This window comes from Vanacampus margaritifer, chromosome 8, assembly GCF_051991255.1.
Source record: "Vanacampus margaritifer isolate UIUO_Vmar chromosome 8, RoL_Vmar_1.0, whole genome shotgun sequence".
Lineage (NCBI taxonomy): Eukaryota > Metazoa > Chordata > Actinopteri > Syngnathiformes > Syngnathidae > Vanacampus > Vanacampus margaritifer.
The window spans coordinates 17819900-17839467 of record NC_135439.1 but is presented as its reverse complement, the minus strand read 5'-3'; the positions used below and the strand labels follow the sequence as shown (position 1 = coordinate 17839467).

Below are 19568 nucleotides of genomic sequence, written 5' to 3'. Positions count from 1 at the left end.
GGTATGACAGAGCCAGGGCTTGAACCCACAACCTCAAAGTCAGAGGGTAGGCACTCTACCACTACACCACTGAGCTTGCACTGAACAGAGGAGAAAAGAGCTCAGTAAATATAACGAAAATAACTGTCTGTTAACACTCAATGCCAATACTGCTTGATCAAATGAGATAATTAAATAATAAATATCTTAAAAATAATCACAATACAATTGTTATTTTAAGTAAAGATAACTTGTCAAAGCAAAATAAGCAAATTTTGGTTAAATTAAAAAAAATTACATCTTACTTAAGATTTCAGTTTTTGCAGTGTATATATATATATATTTTACAAGTATTTACTGTATATAAATTACAGTTACTTACTGTATTTACTTTTATTAAAAAAAAACAGCAGTTCACTGTAATCTAGTTTACAACTCTTTCTTGTATTCTAATTTAATTTAAAAATGACATTATGTCATCAAAACCATCCATTCATTTTCTTAACCGCTTATTCCTCACAAGGGTCTCAATGGTGCTGGAGCCTATCCCAGCTTGCTTTGGGGAGTAGGCAGGTACACCCTGAACTCAACTGGTTGTCAGCCAATCGCAGATCACACAGAGACAAACAACCACCCACACTCACAATCACACCTGGGACATTTCAGAGCGTTCAATTAACCTGCCATGCATGATTTTGGATTGTGGGAGGATAACCCGGAGAAAACCCACACAGGCACAGGGAGAACATGCAAACTCCACCCCGGACTCGATCTCACGCCTTCAGCACTGGGAGGCAGATGTGCTAACCAGTCATCCACCACTGTAATGTTGCCTGTTTATCAGAGAAGCACGATGTGAAGATGCTGCAGACTGCCCTCGCGCTAAAATATTACTCACCAATTTGCTGAATTCTTGTCCTTGTTCCATTGACAATCCAGGGTCCTCTATTTGCTTCTTCTCCTCTAGAGAGTTTTACCCACCAAAAATCCGACAGTCTCTACAGTATTTACATGTAATCCACATATATACTGTACATGCCAAAACATGGTTGCTGTAAAATTTACAGTATTTGACCACTATTTATACTTTGTTATTACCCATGATGCACTTTGTTTCACCCGTAATGCATTGCGATAGACAGTTAATATTGTAAAATTGAAAAACAAGATAATGCTGTAATTCTGTACTGTAGATTTTACAGAAAATTGTTACAGTGTAAACAATTTTTTTCTTATAGTTGAATATACAATAATTACATTAATTAATATTTTAATGTGTTTTTTTTTCCAGCGCAATACATAGGTAACACATATTTCTATTACCCTTTTTTTAATTATTATCCTTTGTGATTTGTGGGCAGTAGTCTTGCACTGTGTGTCAGCCACCACTGCTCTATACTAACGATTTTATTTAATGTACTGTAAATTCCTATATGTTGTCATTTAAAGTGTGGTTCATCAGAACACCAAATAGTTGTGCATTCAAACTTCGACATGTGTCGGGTTCAAGAACATTTCAGAAAACTATTGACAGTAGCACAGTTCCGCAGGTAATTTGTAATTGTGTTACAGCGTCTTTGAGTTCTTGTTATTTTATTCAAATGAGCTTGATGAAGTATGAGTTTGATGAGCCCAGCCACTGTAAAAACAACCCCCCCCCCCCCCCTTTGACCAACCAATCAGCCTTGGTCAGTGCAGAGCGCCCCCTCAAAGTTCCAGCCTGGCTCAGCAAGACCCTACTGCTGAGATAATACTCGGATGCCCCCTTGGGGAATTTAATAACCCCGGAAATTGTTGTTGGTGGAAAAACGCACAAACTGAATTTTACCAAGGTTAAATTGAAAAGTTCTCCAAAAGTTGGTGGTGGTAAAGCCCCTATGAATTAGATTGTGAAGACGTTTTGCCTCTCATTCAAGAAGGCTTCATCAGCACAGTTCAGTTGATTAGGACTGCGCCAGCCTGCATTGTCACTCGCCAAGTTTTAGTTGAAGTAGCATGAAATGTCAAATAAAAGTTCTCACGTGGCAGAGAAATTGTAGAAATCGGACTTCAAATGTCGTTTATTCTTTTAAAGTTCTACCGTGAAAAAAGGTATCAAATACTTTTTTTTGTTAACATCTTTATTTATTGGTGTAGATCCATAACATTAAAAATCTGATCATTGCTATGTCATACATACAGAGACCATAAAAGTGCAGAATCAAAAAAAGCAAATCCACAGCTGAGAAACTAATAAATAAGATAAAAATCATATACAATATACATTTTTAAGAATAAATCCATTTTCTTCTTTTTTTTTTTTTTGACGAGTGACATGACCAATGAGGTTTTTTAGACTCAACATGTCCATTTTCAATGCTTTGACTTGTGAACAAAAAAAATAGATATGCATTATTGTGGCAGTGAACTCAACTCACTTCACAACAAGCAGAAGTTTGGTAGCTAGTGAATAATTCTTAAAAAAAAAAAAAAAGAAGAGGCTTCAAGTTGTTTATTGCCACTCCCAGTTGAGGCTTGCTTTAAAAATAACATAACACGTAGAATTACACATCAGATTTAACATAATATAATATATACATTGCAAAAAACCCTTTTTTTCCTAACAAATACCATCGGTATTGCTGTGTTATAACCACGGGTGGGTGCGTTAATTAATTTTGAGTGTCCATTATTGGGAAGTCGTCAACGGTCGGGTCGGGACACCCTTCCGTCATCGTTAATATTTCAAGCCGCCAAATCAAATTGTAAATGTCAATCCATCGACGTAACCAGGCTTCTGTCATTGCTAAATTAGAACAGCTATTTTAGAACCGACAGTAAATTTCATGGGCGGAGTCCGTCAATGGTCAGTCTGTCCACGTTATTTTGACCATGCTTCCGTCACACTAAATTACATTTTGTCACCACTATGTTTTATTATTCTTTTCCTCACTAATTAATGTCACCACATATCTCATTAGATGTCCTTTCAAAATAAATGTTATTACAACGAATGCTACTATCTATAGGACATTACAGAAATTGTAATTTTCACTTTTTAAAAATTGTTAATTTTTACTGTTAATTTCTCAGTAAATATATATATTGTTTTATATTTTCGTTTAGGGTTTTAAAGTTGAATTTTACATTTGATTCCATTAAATAACAGACAAATATTTGTGAAATTACGATACATTTGTGAACGTATTTTAACAATCAATATATGTATTTCTAATGGAGTTTTTTTTTTTTGTAAAAGAACAGAAATATTGTGTGTTTTTACAGTTACAGTTATTTTACATTTGACATTAAAATCAGTTTATTTTTGTAAATTAAATATATTATATATATTTTTATATATTTTTATATTTTTAAAATGCAGGAAAAACAATTCTGTTATATTACAGTTTTGTTTTTGTTTTTTTACAGTGTACAGTATGTGTACTCGGTCATTAACTGCCAGGAATAATGCCACACATGGCCAACAGATTAAATACTTCCTCTTTTTAGGACCCTTAGCTGTCCAATAATCTGCCTGATGGAACATGAAGCATAGATGTCTAGATGTCTCATCCGTGCTGTGAGCCAATGGGAAGAAACGTAGTGCAGGGCCATCTTGGGACAGAGCTGCTCGATCACTCATAACATTAGTCAACGGTGCATGGACTTTAAAACCACTGTAGATGTCTCAACTCTACCAAATTCTCAAAAATTTTCATTTTTGTTGTTAGAGATGACACAAACAATTATTCCGTGTTTTAAAGAATAAATACACTTTAAAATTCTGCCTGAATCATAGACACGTTAATAAGGTTTGTGATAAACCAATCCGTTTTTAAATCCGTCAAGAATTCAGAAGGACTAACTTACCACGTAAACAATTTCAATCTACACTTGTAGCCCTTACTATCGCAAAAAAAACAATTCTTGTTAACTGGAAAAATAAACAAACTCTGAATATCGACCAATGGTCTAACCTCCTCATAAATCACATTTTAATGGAAAAAATATCGGCCTCAAATAAAAACCAAATATCAAAATTTATAGAAACATGGTCTACGTATATAGAATATTTTAACCTAAATCTGGTTACTTAATTCTGCCTGTTAGCGAGAGCCCCCACATTGCGATAACTTACGTTGCTGTTTCTGTATTTGGCAATTTGTAACTAATGATTGTGTTTTTATAGTCAGGAACCCAGTTGCTGCCAGCAGGATCGGGCAGACTACATCAAATGACACCTTACAGTCACCAACTCCTCAAGATTCACCTCCAATGGGCACTAAGGGGCTGTGGGCCGGTGGGGTGCCTGGCGGCCCTGCGGGCCGTGTTGGGGTGGGAGGTGCTCCTGGGTTTGCTCTCCGGCCGGTGGCCCCTGCGGGGCCCGGGGGTTGTCCCTTGGCGCTGCCGTGGCCTGGGGGGCCCTGAGTTGTTGCGCTTGTTCTGTCCTGGCCGGGTCGACTGCTCCCCTCTTTGGTGGAGGTTTTCATGCATGCCAGATCCACCACACCAGCGTCTATCAAAGTTCAAACACAACCTGCTTCCTCTTCTGGTCGTTGAATCGGTGGAGGCTGATGTCTGTGGATCTCACTCTGCTTCATCTATCGTTCCTTCCTTTCCTCTGTCTCTCCTTTGGTCTCTCGAGGTCTCGAGGTCCCTAATTTGTTGGAATTTAGATGTTTGTGGGGTTGGAAAAGACTCTGGTTGGTAACCCGGTGGGTAGTAGGTAATGTCTGGTTGGTGTTGGATTTCACTTTCCTTTCTTTTCTTTGATCCTTCCTCGGGTCTCCTGACAACCTCACGACTCTAGCTGGATTCTGAAGTATTCAGTTTAGGGGAACGGTATGGGATTTTTAATAGGTTTTAGGTGAACTAATGAGTACACACTCACACGCACGCACACATGCACACACACACGCACATACTCACCACGAAAGAAATAATAATAATAGAAAATTAAAAATTGAAAAAAAATTAAATATTAAAAAAAATAATTCAGAAGGACCACTTAGCTGTAACGTTACGTGCCTGATGTAAAATGAGCACTAAAGTAATAATTGCATACTACCTCAGTGACTTATGCATTTTATGCTTGTTATAGATTTTTTACATTGTTGTGTTTTATATTTCCGCACTTTTTAAGACTTGTAATTTGATGATACAACACTATGTTATTTGGCACTTTGTATGTTGTTTGTATGTAATTTTAACTTGCTCTGTTATCTTATTTTATGGCGACTACAGATGGAAACTAGCATTGTGCTAAATCTGGTGCAGCCATCTTCTTAATGTTACTGCACATTGTCCTTTTAATAAACTCAAACTTCCGGCAATGTTTTTTCTGTCAATTCTATGAAGTTTCTCGTCATTCGTTAATCATCAACAAAACAGATGTCCGTCATTGATGGATTGACGGACCTTCTGACTATGTCAATCAAATTGAAATCCCTAAGCATTTAATGTATTTGTAAAGATACACTTTACTGAAGCCTAATCTAATTATGCCGTGCATGCATGGGTGGCAATCACATCATAGTCATTGTTGCCATGTCATAAATCAGGAAAACTTCTAAATGACTTTACAAGGTTGACAATGTGTGGTATAGGCTTCAGATGTTGTTGTAATATTACATGGTCCCTTGTTGTGCTGCCCCAAACACGTCTGAGCCAGGTAAATGTTTGGAGTCTGTCAAATTCTTGAGATTGATGAAAACGGAGCTGACCGTTGTGGCTTCTTCCTGCATGGACTCCCGTCGATGAGACTGGACTGTGGACAACAGGCCCGACAACCTCTTGGGAAACTTCACACTGAACATCAGGTAGATGCAAGGGTTTGCGCAGCTATTGAGACTGGCAAGAAGCATCAGGATGGTGAAGGTGGCATCTGGTAGCAAGATGAAATTCAAAAAGTAAACGTGACAAGGCAGCTACTCATGCTGTAATTTGTCAGGGTCATATTTTATGGATAGCTATTCCATTTTTTTTTTTTCCCATTTTTTCATGGATACCAGACAGCCATTCTACCACTGATCCAATGTATTGTAATGTAGTGCTAATTCCCGAGCATAAGCAGCATTCATAAGTCAAATTGCTTTGCGTATTCCCCCTCTCAAGCTTTCTATTACCATTTTATTTTACAAGAAAGTAATTGTCTGTTATTTCACAGTATTTTTCTGGCACCCCAGCTGCTGGAAAATTACACACACACAAAATGTTTTTTTTTTTTACAAGAAAGTGATTGACTGTTATTTTACATAATTTTTCTGGCGCCCCAGCTGCCGGAAAATTAATTTTTTTTTTAAAAAAAATTTACAAGAAAGTAATTGTGTGTTATTTCACAGTATTTTTCTGGCGCCCTAGCTGCCGGAAAATTATAATTATTTTTATTATTTTTTACAAGAAAGTAATTCTCTGTTATTTCACAGTATTTTTTCTGGTGCCCCAGCTGCCGGAAATTTACAATTTTTTATTAATTTTTTTCCAAGAAAGTAATTTTCTGTTATTTCACATTAGCGTTTTTTTTGGGGAGGGGGGATTGTTTGTTATTTCTCAGTATTTTTCTGGTGCCCCAGCTGCTGGAAAATAAAAAAAAATATTAAAACATTTTTACAAGAAAGTAATTCTCTGTTATTTCACAGTATTTTTTTGGCACCCAAGCTGCCGGAAAATTACCATTTTTATTTTTGTTATTTCATATTAGCGTTTTTTTTTTTTTTTCAGGAGAAAGTAATTGTTATTTCACAGTATTTTTCTGGTGCCGCAGTTGCCGGAAAATTACAATTTTTTTTTTTTTTACAAGAAAGCAGTGTCTGTTATTTCACAGTATTTCTCTGGCGTCCCAGCTGCTAGAAAATTTCCATTTTTATTTTTCTGTTATTTCATAACAGCGCCGCAGCTGCCAGAAAATTACCGGGGAAGTTTTACAAGAAAGTAATTGTCTGTTATTTCACAGTATTTTTCTGGCGCCCCAGCTGCTGGAAAATTAAAATTTTTGTTAAATTTTTTTTACAAGAAAGTAATTGTCTGTTATTTTACATTAGCGTTTTTTTCTTTTTTTTTAGGAAAAAGTAATTGTTTGTTATTTCACAGTGTTTTTCTGGCGCCCCAGCTGCCGGAAAATTACCGGGGGGGTTTATGAGAAAGTAATTTGCTGTTATTTCACAGTATTTTTCTGGCGCCGCAGCTGTCGGAAAATTACCGGGGAAGTTTTACAAGAAAGTAATTGTCTGTTATTTCACAGTATTTTTCTGGCGCCCCAGCTGCTGGAAAATTAAATTTTTTGTTAAAATTTTTTTACAAGAAAGTAATTGTCTGTTATTTCACATTAGCGTTTTTTTTTTTTTTTTAGGAGAAAGTAATTGTTTGTTATTTCACAGTATTTTTCTGGCGCCCCAGCTGCCGGAAAATTACCTTTTTTTTATTATTATTATTTTTTTTTTTACGAGAAAGTCATTTTCTGTTATTTCACAGTATTTTTCTGGCGCCGCAGCTGTCGGAAAATTACCGGGGAAGTTTTACGACAAAGTAATTTTCTGTTATTTCACAGTATTTTTGTGGTGCCCCAGCTGCTGGAAAATTAAAAAGTAATTTTCTGTTATTTCCCATTAGCGTTTTGTTTTTGTTTTTAGGAGAAAGTAATTTTCTGTTATTTCACAGTATTTTTCTGGCGCCCCAGCTGCCGGAAAATTACCTTTTTTTTTAAAATTCCTTTTTTTTTTTTTACAAGAAAGTAATTTTTCTGTTATTTCACAGTGTTTTTCTGGCACCCCAGCTGCCGGAAAATTGTAGTTTTTTTTACGAGAAAGTAATTTTCTGTTATTTCACAGTATTATTCTGGCGCCCCAGCTGCTGGAAAATTAGTTTTTTTCCCTTTTTTTGTTTTGTTACAGTGTATCTATTAATTAAGTATGTTATTTATGTATTAGTTTAGTCTATTTAATGACAGCCTTACTTCCCGTGGGCGCTTCTTGGTCCCACACGGACCACAGCTGCACGGTGAAGAAGGGCGTCCAGCAGATGATGTAAGTGAGCACAATGACCACAGTCATCTTCACAGTTTTGGCCCTGGCCTTGGACACTCCTGCCCCGCTGCAAGATCGGGAAGACATCCTCTTCGTGCTCGCGTCTTTTTCCACGACGTACTGCGACTTGAAGTTGGAAGAGTAAACGGCGCGACAAATGCGCACTTGGCACACGACGACGGAGAGAACAGGCAAGACGAATATGACCAAAGTGGTCCACGTCACGTAGGCTCTCAAGCCCCACGGAGTGACGAATGTTGCCCAGCAGTCATACACGCCCGGAGCCACTTCGAGTCGAGAGAAAATGAACACCTGCGGGATGCCGCCAAGAAAGGAGACGCACCAGGCGGCGCACACCGTCCCGTTCCAGCGCGCCCGGTGCCTCTGAAAGGTGACCATGGGATGGCAGATTGCTTGATAACGGTCAACGGTCATGGCGACGATCATGTAAGTGGAGGCAAACATGCCGACAACCTGCAGGTACTTCACCGCGCGACACAAGGCGTCCGGACCCACGAAGCGGTCGGTGATGTCCCACATGAGCTGCGGGCAAACTTGGAAAAAAGCGACCACCAAGTCGGCGACGCACAGGTGGAAGACGAACACGCGCATCCTGGAGAGCTGCTTCCTTCTCTTCCACAACACCAGCAAGAGCCCGAAGTTGAGGACTCCGGCGCTGATGAAGATGACGGAGAGGAGCGCTACTTCTACTCGAGCCAAGCGCTCGTCCCTTGGTTCGTTTTCAGGGTGTGACTTGTCCAAAGGGAGCTTGGTGAGGTTGTCGCTCGGCCAATTCATAGAGGCGCGTCCCAGGTGAGTGTATATGCGTCAATTGGATTAGAACCGGTCAGATCGAGTGTTGCGCATTTTCAGTGGACGCAAAGAGAAGTGATAAAAGATGACACATCCATGTTTTATATCTTCTCTGCAGGTTGGAGGAGGAGCAATGCTTTGTGAATGAGGATTTACAACATATATGTTGCTCAATTTACCAAATCCTGCGCACCGACAGAACTGGGATTGTTTGTGGCATTTGCAACAGGAAGAATTGCAATTATGCCAGGCCCCCTCCAAATACATACAGATAATTTTGATGGTTGAAAAGATACAGTACTCGCTCATCCTCAACATTAGTTTCTAACATTCTTTATGAGAGGTTTGAAGGACAAATTTGAAAAAGCTCATAAATCTAATAGACAAATGGAATGACGAGAAATCCATTGATAAGGAAATAAATATGTTGCTGTGTAAAACTACTCATCAAATAACACTGTTCAAATTAATTTATCTCAGGCGCAGGACTGTAGTGACAACAAATGACTTATATGCTGCCACAAGCTTCATTTTTCTTTTGGACAAATGGTCATCAATCAACTTAGAATTGCAGATACATTTATCAGTGTCCTCGAGGACACATCCTAAATTACACACAAATAAATACATCAAATAAAGTTGGCCAGCAAAAATATTTCCAACAACTGATGATAGAACATATTCTTTATAAATGTCAGACTATTTACAGTATGAATCAAACACTGGTCTGTGTTGAGAATATAGCCTGTAGAACACAAGTGAGTGGGAACAAAATTTCTACAATGATGCTTAAAACATTCAAACTAACCATTGCTTGCCATTTAACGAATTGGAGGAAACGGTAGACAAATATGCAAATCAAATGCAACAAAAATGACCAGTAATGTATTTTGCACTGTGGTGCTGTTTGCTGCATTTTTATGTGGATGTATAAAAGCCGCCCTGCGGTATCATTATGACTGAAATTGCATTCATCAATAGGGATGCATGTCTCCGGTAATGTTAATTTGCCATATACGGGAGAAAATTCAAAACTAATTCCAAGCAGTGCTATTACGGCCTTGATTTGAAAGACTTCAAACTGGTATTGTCGGTCACAGACACACATCAATGTGCACATTAGGACTCCACGTAACTGAGAAGTTCTTCCTTGTCCATCTGATAATGACTTTTCTTCCATATGTTGCGAAGCTTCTGTAAAGTTGCCCCGATCTCCTTCCCCGTGACGACGCCCATTTTCCTGAGATCATGTCCGCTGATAGGGAAGCGAGGGACGGTCCACATTTGGAGTTGGGCCAGCAATTTGGGCTCACCTTGATACTTCAGCAGTTCACTCACTTTGCAGCGAGTATCCAGTTCGCGGCTCTGTCAAAACGGTGACAGCATTCCATCAATTAAATTGTACTCAATGGGATATAAGACACAAGAATGAGATTTCAACATATCTTTCACAATTAAAAGCAACATGCCTTCAAACTTCTACTTCACTGGTGGTCAATTTATCTTTCTACCTCAGTAATATGCTTGTTTGCCACTTCCACTTACAAAGCACATGTCCTTCTTTTAAACAACGGCTAAATAAATAAATCAATAAATGAATAAAAGTGAAAATAAAAACATAATTCAAAAATTCAATACATAAAAATTTATATAAATGGAAATAAAAACAATATATATATATATATATATATATATATATCCCTAAATAAAGATATAAAGAGATTCAAAAACTACAAATAAATATATAAAAAATGTTGAAATTATATAAATAGATTTAAATATCAATCAACAAATGTAAACGCTCCGTTCTCACATTTATTTCATGCTGCAGACGCTGTCAGATCGAAATGCTATTCAAATGAGGGGGTGGTCCTAAGCGTGTTTTGGGTTGGGCTCCGCTGTTGCAAACTGCCTAGAATGAGCGGGTCGGTGGACAAGAAAATCTAGCTGGCTTGCAAGGAGAGCTTCAGCAATGGACGACTAAGGCAGTTTACAACGGTGGAGTCCAACCCAAGACACGCTAAGGACCGTCCCCGAATTTTAATAACATTTTGACCTAACAGAGTGTCTGCAGCATGAAATAAATAAAGTGAGAACAGAGCGATTTTATTTATTGATTGATATTTAATTCCATTTATATATTTATTTTTATATTAATTTCGTTTTTATTTTTGTATTTTTTTTATTCAGGGATATACATATATATATAAATAAATTATTATTTTTGTTAAATTCAATTTTTTATATCCATTTTTATTTTCACTTTTATTAATTTATTTAGTCATTCATTTATTTTTAACTTTAGCAGTTTTGGTCCTTCATACCTCGCTGCTTATGCAATTCCAAATCTAAAATGACACATTCTAAATGATAAAACGTGCTGCATTTGTACTGTAAGTGCTTATCATCAACGTTGTCTGGCTGAAACATCCTGCGTCGAATTTGGTCAATTCCAATTTTGTTTCACAAATCAATACTACTGGTTAGTCCCCAAGTGGGTCTGTTATTTTTACAAAGTACTGACCAATCGAAAGAGTTGAAAATGGCTTTCTCTCTCTTTGACTCTGCAATTTGATGGCTCAACAAACATGCCATTGTTGTTTTCCTGAAAAGTGCTGCTTTTGGAGATGCGGGGTTTCTGCATGACGTCGGCAAAGTATTTAGTCATCTGAGTGCACTTCCGTCTGAAATCCTAGTGCAGCATAACATCTCACTGATATAATAATAGTGTTCACTCATCTCCCTCTGTGCTCATTTTTCATGCGCCGTGTGGCAAACTGCTACTGTACAACTGGAATGAATTTAAAACAGATTATATGCTTCATGTTTGTGGCAAACTCCACTTGCTTGACAAAACATAACAGCAGTAAGACACAAGAAAGCCTGAAAAATAAACAGACAAAGAAGTGGATAACGGAATGGCAACATTAGGCAATACTACGATATAAGCAGACATTTGCAATGGCAAAGCTCAAACTTACATCTATAATGAAGTCGGTAAAGGTTTTGAGGCCATCTTGCTCGTCATCACTCTTGCAGAGATCTTGTCTGTATTTGACCAGAAACAGAGCCAGAGTTTTCTCTTCTTTGGACACCCGCAGTCGAACGTCCATCTTCTCGACCTCCTCTGAGCGGCGGCAGAGAGCTGCGAGGATGGTCATGGGTTTGGGAGCGTGACCGTTCGCATTGTGCCACACCCGCTTCATTTCAGCAACGTTGCCGTCAGGAGGTAAACCTGAGGACAGACACGGAGATCTCGTAATGGTCTCTTCATCAGCATCATTAGGCATAGTGAACGTCTGCTTTTCACGACGGGGTAGGGAATGCGCCCTAATGTGACCATTTTGAGCTCAGTTTGAAGAACCGATGAAAACTGGTTCTGTTAAGCCACATCTGACTAAAGTGTGGAGTAAAGACAGTTTTTAGGGCCCAAAGAGATAATGCGCTGAAAAGCACTTCAGCTTGAGGAATGAGAATTGATCCACTGCTCAGTCAGTGCCAGCGCCACTCAAACGCCCACAGTGTGAAGAAATGCGGTGCTCAATTGATTCCTCTAATTTCGATTCAAATGACACATGCAGGTTTCGTTGAGTGCTTTTAAAGAATTTTTCCATCACTCAATCAAACAATGCAGCTCCTTTCAGAGTGAAACTAAATGAGTGTAGGACTCTACGCCACTAAATGACATTATTGATTGTTGACTCATTGCTTTAGAGCTCGTTTCATGGGCACGTGTCAAATGTTTGAATCTTATTTGACTGCCTTTGCAAAAATTAACCAGTTTGTACAAATTGGTGCATGCAATTGGGTTAAGCAATTAGGTTAACTTTTGTTCCCATGTTTTGCCTGATTAGGAAATTACATCACCTCGTTTAAGACCGTTTCTTTACTTTATCTTTTATTCTTGTTTCTATTTCCTATCACAATAGTTAGAGTTTTTCTTCTTTTAGGTTAAGTACATTTTCCCAAATTGATTAGAAAATGAACATGCACAAAATCAAAACCTGATTGTGCACTGTATTTGTGTTTTATCAATTTATATTAACCTCTAAGATGAACAAAGAACTCACAAATTGTTTAAGGGCACAACCATTTTGACCATTTTGATGACTGATGTATCGAGGTTAGTGTCTGTTATCCTGATAAAATTATCAAAAAAATGATGTGGTGCTCCACAGATTAGCTCAAAATTAATTTAAATATTGAATTTGAGCATCCGACAATAAATGCATCAATTAAGTATTATTAGATCATTATTCATTTAATAATTAATTGAACCGATTTCCCTACCTATGGCAGATTAAATTCTCCTGGCAGGTTGATGCAACATTTCAAGTATAAATACTTGAAGGCACGAGTGCTACATACAGCAACTGGCAAGAGTGAGACTTAACCAAATCGCTTACGCCTAACACAAAAGCTGCAGTACATCCCTAACTTTTTTGTGAGCAGTTTGTGTCACCGTAACCAATTTTTGATTACCTTGCGCCTAAAACAAAACCTTTGGACGAGAATAGTTTTAAGCAGATGGCATTTGGAAACACATTGCTTTTATGCTTAAACTGAATCATTGGCCATTAAGTACATTTTGCTTGACCATAATCCGACCAAATCATACATATTTTACACATCGTTAAAATAAAAAAATATTGCATAACATTACAGCTCTCTTAACAAATTCTAGCAGTACCTCCATATTTTGCAGGAAGGTTATAAATTGAATGCATGTTTTCATTCAAATGAATCAACACGAACCAGAGATGACAATCACAAAAGTTATATTTCAATTAGAGCTGTAAAACAATTACATTTTTAACCAGATGAATCACATTTTAGAATTTTGATCAATCACGATTAATCACTTCATTAAAAAGGCTTTTTTTATGCCCGCCAAATTTAAAGAGCACCTGTCATGTGTTAATTTTTTCAACATTTAATGTTATGAGGACGTCTTCAAAAACTTCAAAACAGTTAATTGTGCTTTCTGCATTCCCTCTATGTCATTTGGATTTGTATTCTCCACGCTTTTTTGCCATGCAATAACTCCCAAAAAACTACAAAAATTCACACCATCCTGGGTATATAGATCGTCTGATTCCTCATTACTTACAAGTTTTCACACAATTTAATGTTGAATATCAACTTTTCCGCATTCATTTTCAATAGGACAGACATTGAAATGTTTCTATTCTTTCCATGCCCACTTCCATACATGCAACTTATCATCTCAATAGTTTGACATAAACAAATATTCTGAATGTCATACGCAAACATTTATTAAATGCTTTACTTTAATGCATGTAGTTACAGTATGTTTATTGCTCAAATACAACCTGCTTCCTTTAACGTAACCATCCACTGTCAGCTAAAGGATCATCTGCGGTCAAAATTAATAGTGTGGTTAATCTGCGTTATTACATGATTAATGTGATAATTTTTTGTGATTAATGAATTAGTATAATAGTACGTCAATAGTACGTCTCACCAATGTAATGTGCCAGCCCCAAGCTGTACATCATCTCCAGCAGCTCAGCAGCATGGTGGCCAATCGCAATCTTTTTCAGCTCCACCCAAATCCGTTCCCCTGAAATGGCGGCCAGCCCACTGCTGTGGGCTCGAATGGCCTCCAACGTCTCAGGTTCATGCTCATCGGGCGTCAGAGCCACCTTTCCATAGAATCTGTTAAGAATATAGACAAGACAAAATAACTTCCTTATCGTTTTTCATACCATGCGTATGACCAAAACCTGCCTCCTTTTGTTAATTTCAATCACCTGAAATAACGCAGTATTCGTAAGTAGTCCTCTTGGATTCTTTGTTCTGCACTGCCAACAAACCGGACTGTTCGGTTCTGGAGGTCATCATATCCTTTAAAGTAGTCATATAACGTGCCATCTAGACCTACAAATGGATAGCAACAAGTCAACAAACCCAATGTGAAATTTCAAATCAAAAGTATAGACAGACCAATAACCTAAAAACATGGAGTTGATCGTTAAGTCTCGTCTCTCAGCATCTTTCTGCCAGTCAGTGGTGAATTCCACTTCAGCATGACGGCCATCTGTTTCAACATCCACCCGCAATGTAGTCACCTCAAAATTCTCATTGTGTAGCTGGAAAAAAAAAATCAACAAATGAACATAGGAAAATTAAGTGCTGGCGAAAGCATACCAAATGTTGAGGACCAATGATAATTAATTCAAGGGCATCTTTAATCAGCGAATTAAAAAAAAAATGGCGAAAGTACACATTAACTCTTTTACTGCCAAAGACGTTAAATGACGTTCTGCAAAAACCTACGGAGGAGCGCCAAAGACGTTAAAAGACGTCCACCCATTTTTAAATATATTTTTTTTGAAACGGGTATAGGGAACCCTTCCGCATCTGTGGTGAAAGTTTCCAGCAAGTCTGTTGTGCCTAATGACTATTTTTGGCCCCTAGAGGGCAGCGATAACTCTCTTTTGACAAGATTGGGTGGGCGTCAGTAGAAGACGTGAGGCGGGGCTAGAGTGTTGAGGGGACATTGGCTGAAGAAGCCATAATGGCGGCCGCTTGCAAGCAGCTCACGGTCGAGCTGTTTTTTTCAAAGACATCGACCAACGATAAAGAGCACATTGATGACGACGATGATCATCATCGATGATGATGATGGTGACTCCGAGGTTGACGCCGAAGTTGGAAGCGCTGACGTGGCGGCTATGACGACGTTATAAAGGTTCACGGGCGAGCGATGCTGACACCGGAAAACACGGAGCACAACGCTCAGGCGGACGTTCAATCGGACGACGAAGAGTGCCCCGAGTCCAATGCATATTCATCGGAGGAGTGTGTACAGTCTGCTACTTGCTATTTATTCCCCGGAAAAAAAGTCCGTCAAGAAAGTGTAACGTCTGCATGCGAAACGGACAATGAAAGTGAAAGTAATCTGTTGTGCGAATCCTGCACCCTCTCCTTGCACGCAGGAGCGTTATAAAAAGAAAAACAGTATTTGAAACATCCACATAATTGTAAGTAGTACCACAGTTGCACACATTTGTAAATAGTTTGCGAAATTGTTTTGTCAAATTGTTACACTGTTGAATGGAAATAAACGTATTTTGCAAACTAAAAACACTTTTTCATTGTTGCTGAAAGCGTTTTACAGAAGTAAAGCACTATTTAGGTGTTTGTGGCATCATTCAGAGACAAAAAGAAGTGTACAATTCACTAGAGTGCATGAAATAACATTGTTTCACAAAAAGCTCTTTTTCTCCGCTTTTTGTTTCAAAACAGAGAATTTCGGTGAAAGTAACCATTTTCTATTGTTGATTACTGAAGAACGGAATAAGGTAGAAACAAACTTTTTTTCTGATGAAAGATGAGAGTCCAATCTTTCATTTGGTAGTATGTGTGTTTCCATAGTCCAAACACAACATTTTCTGTGGACCTTGAAAGATCAGTCAAAATGCTTAAATCGGCTGGCACTGGCGACAACCCGTTTCTGAAAACGTCTGGCAGTCAAAGAGTTAACATGAAATACATTTGAATTTGGTGAATGAGTACTTCCTACCAAAAAAATATTTGTTTGTCAATAAAGACTTTAGGTTTGCAGTTTACTAAATGTGTAGTTGATTTACATGCTCTAATACAGGAGTGGCCAAGTTTGGTCCTCGAGAGCCACTATCCAGCCTGTTTTCCATGTCTCCCTCCGTCAGCGCAGCTGAATCCAATGATCAGCTCAATCAGCAAGCTTTGCAGAAGCCGATAACGATCCTGATCATAAATCAGGTGTGTTAGTGGAGAGAAACATGGAAAACAGGCTGGATCGTGGCTCTCGAGGACCGAACTTAGCTACCCCTGCGCTAATAGATTTTGCAATTAATTACCAGGATCATTTGGAAGGTTAGATGTGAATATTTTTTGATAAAATGGCAAATATTTCTCACAATATACAGGATACTTTAATTTGTCCACTTCCAGCTAGGAGATCGTTATAGGGAAATTAAAGCGATTGGCTGGCAACCAGTTCAGGGTGTACCTACTGCCCGAAGCCAACTGGGATGGGCTCCAGCACCCCCCGCAACCCTTGTGAGGACAAGCGGTTAAGAAAATAGATGGATGGATTATTACTATTATATATATTTTTTTTTTTACACATTATTCAGCAATCTTGCGTTTCGAAAATCGTTTGCTTTCTTTGATGATGCAATGTCAATGATTGCACAAACGTCGCTTTTGAGGATGACGACAACACAGCATATCAACAGAACTCGTTGCTTCATCACCGCAAGCACAAAACAAAAAGCAAAAGACAACTATAATAATAAGTAACAAAATATAATAACGTAATGATTCCAAATAAAAGAGAATGTAATTCATAATGAAAGATAACTCTAAAACATTGCATATTATATATTAAAAGTGCTGATTTCATCACATTTATTTATGAAATTTGTAGGTCCGTTTGTATTTTTGTGTCCAGACTAAACACTGGGCTGTAGAATACACATTAAAATAATTTTTTTAAACTAAATATGCAAGTAAAATGAAAAAAAATATCAAGTCAAGTACAGTATATAGTATTTCATCTGTTTTTATCTATTTAGTTATTTATTCCTTCATTTATTTTTTATTTTGGTCCTCCATTTAGTTTGGAGTTTGAGTTTAGTTTATTAAAAGGACAGTGTGCAGTAACATTAAAAAGATGGCTGCACCAGATTTCGCACAATGCTAGTTTCCATCTCTAGTCCCATTTTGCCAGGCGATGAACAATTTCATAGTGTTTACTGAGGCTTACTCTTGCTGTAATGGTCCCATGCTTCTCTCCTTTATTGTTGATCATCCTGATTCCCGCAGCTTGGAACATGCGCTTCATCTCCTGAGGTGTAGCAGTGGTGGCAAAATCCACATCTTCAGGCTGCTTTCCAGTTAACAGGTCCCGTACAGCACCTCCAGCTATTCTCAACTCATATTGGTTCTTTTTAAACATTTCTGAAAAGATCAAACACAGAAAATTTGACAGGATGGTGTAGATGTTGGCCAACCCAACCATACATCTATGTATTTGCTATACTGCTTGTGAGGTTCATGTTTAAGCTTCAGCATATCGCAGCTGACACATCAACATTTACATGTATGAGTAATTTAGAGCTAAACATCAGAATACTGTACATGATTTACTGTATGTATTTTGAGTGGTTATATAAATTAGCTGCTATTTCTAATGTTTGAAGGTTGATGAAGGAATGGAGAATTAACTCATTTGCTCCCCAAAACATATAAATATGTTCTGTTTTAAATGTTTTAGGTGTCCCAAAGACGTATTTCTATGTTTTTATACAGTTTTTTTTTTAATACGTTTTTGTTGCAGCCACGAAATGGTAGTTATTACACAAACGGCCAGTAGCTGGCAAAGGAAATAAACCAAGGCCATGTTGGAAAAAAAACCTCAATTACTCACAATTCTAAATAGATTTGTGAATAATGATGAAACTTAGCTATATTCTAATGCTAATTGCTGCAAAACGGAAACAGATAGAAATATACTTTTATTTTCTTTCTCCATGCCGTTTCAGGCTAAATACTTTATTTTAGCATGTAAACATTTTGGAAAATTTTGCTTAAAATTTTTGAGTAGCCCACTCTGCAGGTATGTGAAAATTTAACCATATTCATGACGCCATTTCAAGTCAATTTGAGCTCCTCAGAAAAATGTGCTCAGGCTGGTTAAAAATGGGTTTTCCGTGTCAAATTTTTAATTTTAGGTAACCGCGTTATAGCAACTGTACTTGTACACTGTATTTGAGGACATGCTTAAAAAGTTTCATCCAATTTGTACGATGCCGACAAAAATGGTACAATGACAATATTTTGGATCATATCATATATATTGTTGATAATAGCATATTAAACAAGATGACGTATCCATTATTCTACTTTGTGTGACCGTTTTTGTGAGACCCTGGGGAGATGTGAGGGCCTCATGGGGATAACTCCTGCTAGCGATGGTATGGGAGTCTATTAGCCAAATAGGTTGTGAAATCGGTGCATCTTTTTCATAATTCGGTCCACATTTAAGGAAACAGTGAGCTCTCAAGGTCTCGGAAAATTGATCACAGGACATTCTATTGTTTTCAATGTGAATACAAGGGGTCAATTTTGCCCACCTTTTAAAGACTTTAAAATGTTATAGCTTCCTTAATTTTTTACATATTGCCAAAAAAAATCATTTATTCAAGCTGTTTTCAGTGACATTATTTGGTTTAGTTGATTATTATTATTATTTTGTCACCTCACTACATTATGTGTGAAACAGCCAAAGACCACATGTCCTGACTATCTCACCTGCCAGTTCGTTCAGTCCATCGGTGAACAAAACCTGGAACTCGCTGCTCTTTAGTTGCATCGTGAAAAGACTCCTCCACCAAAAACACGTCCTACCAGTTACGCTTGGCCTCAATATTCTGCTCCACATCTGTGAGAAGAAAATTACAAAGCGTGTTTGATACTGGACTAGCAGTGGGGGCAGCACGTTTGTAGTCATGCGAGTGACTTTTGGCAGTCACCCACACTTAATACACTACTTTCACTCAAAACCTTGAAGACAAATAAAGTGTCTACATGTATGCGCATATTAGAGCAAATTGGTTACCTGAACCAAGCATTTAAAGTCCTTCACGCTCAGTAGTTTTCATCATATTTCGGACATTTAGCCAACCAGGAAATGTTCTGACGTACAGTGACCACTAACCAATAGCAGCGCTTACTTGGAGGTGACAATAATCTCGCGATACCAGA

The 19568-nt window shown here is 37.8% G+C and overlaps 2 protein-coding genes across 2 annotated transcripts; both read right to left on the bottom strand.

The window, feature by feature from the left end:
- Window positions 1-5382: 5382 nt before the first annotated feature.
- avpr2b.1 (arginine vasopressin receptor 2b, tandem duplicate, 1) lies at window positions 5383-8777 on the bottom strand. The gene is made up of 2 exons (XM_077573547.1): window positions 7910-8777; window positions 5383-5842 (listed from the first exon to the last, which is right to left on the bottom strand). Exons 1-2 carry the CDS (start codon window positions 8775-8777, stop codon window positions 5586-5588), a joined length of 1125 nt encoding a protein of 374 aa, XP_077429673.1. The 3' UTR covers window positions 5383-5585.
- A 466-nt stretch (window positions 8778-9243) lies between these two features.
- trnt1 (tRNA nucleotidyl transferase, CCA-adding, 1) lies at window positions 9244-19560 on the bottom strand. The gene is made up of 8 exons (XM_077572492.1): window positions 19423-19560; window positions 19116-19245; window positions 17569-17762; window positions 14767-14905; window positions 14567-14693; window positions 14278-14471; window positions 11774-12027; window positions 9244-10157 (listed from the first exon to the last, which is right to left on the bottom strand). Exons 2-8 carry the CDS (start codon window positions 19243-19245, stop codon window positions 9912-9914), a joined length of 1284 nt encoding a protein of 427 aa, XP_077428618.1. The 5' UTR covers window positions 19423-19560; the 3' UTR covers window positions 9244-9911.
- Between the last annotated feature and the right edge of the window lie 8 nt (window positions 19561-19568).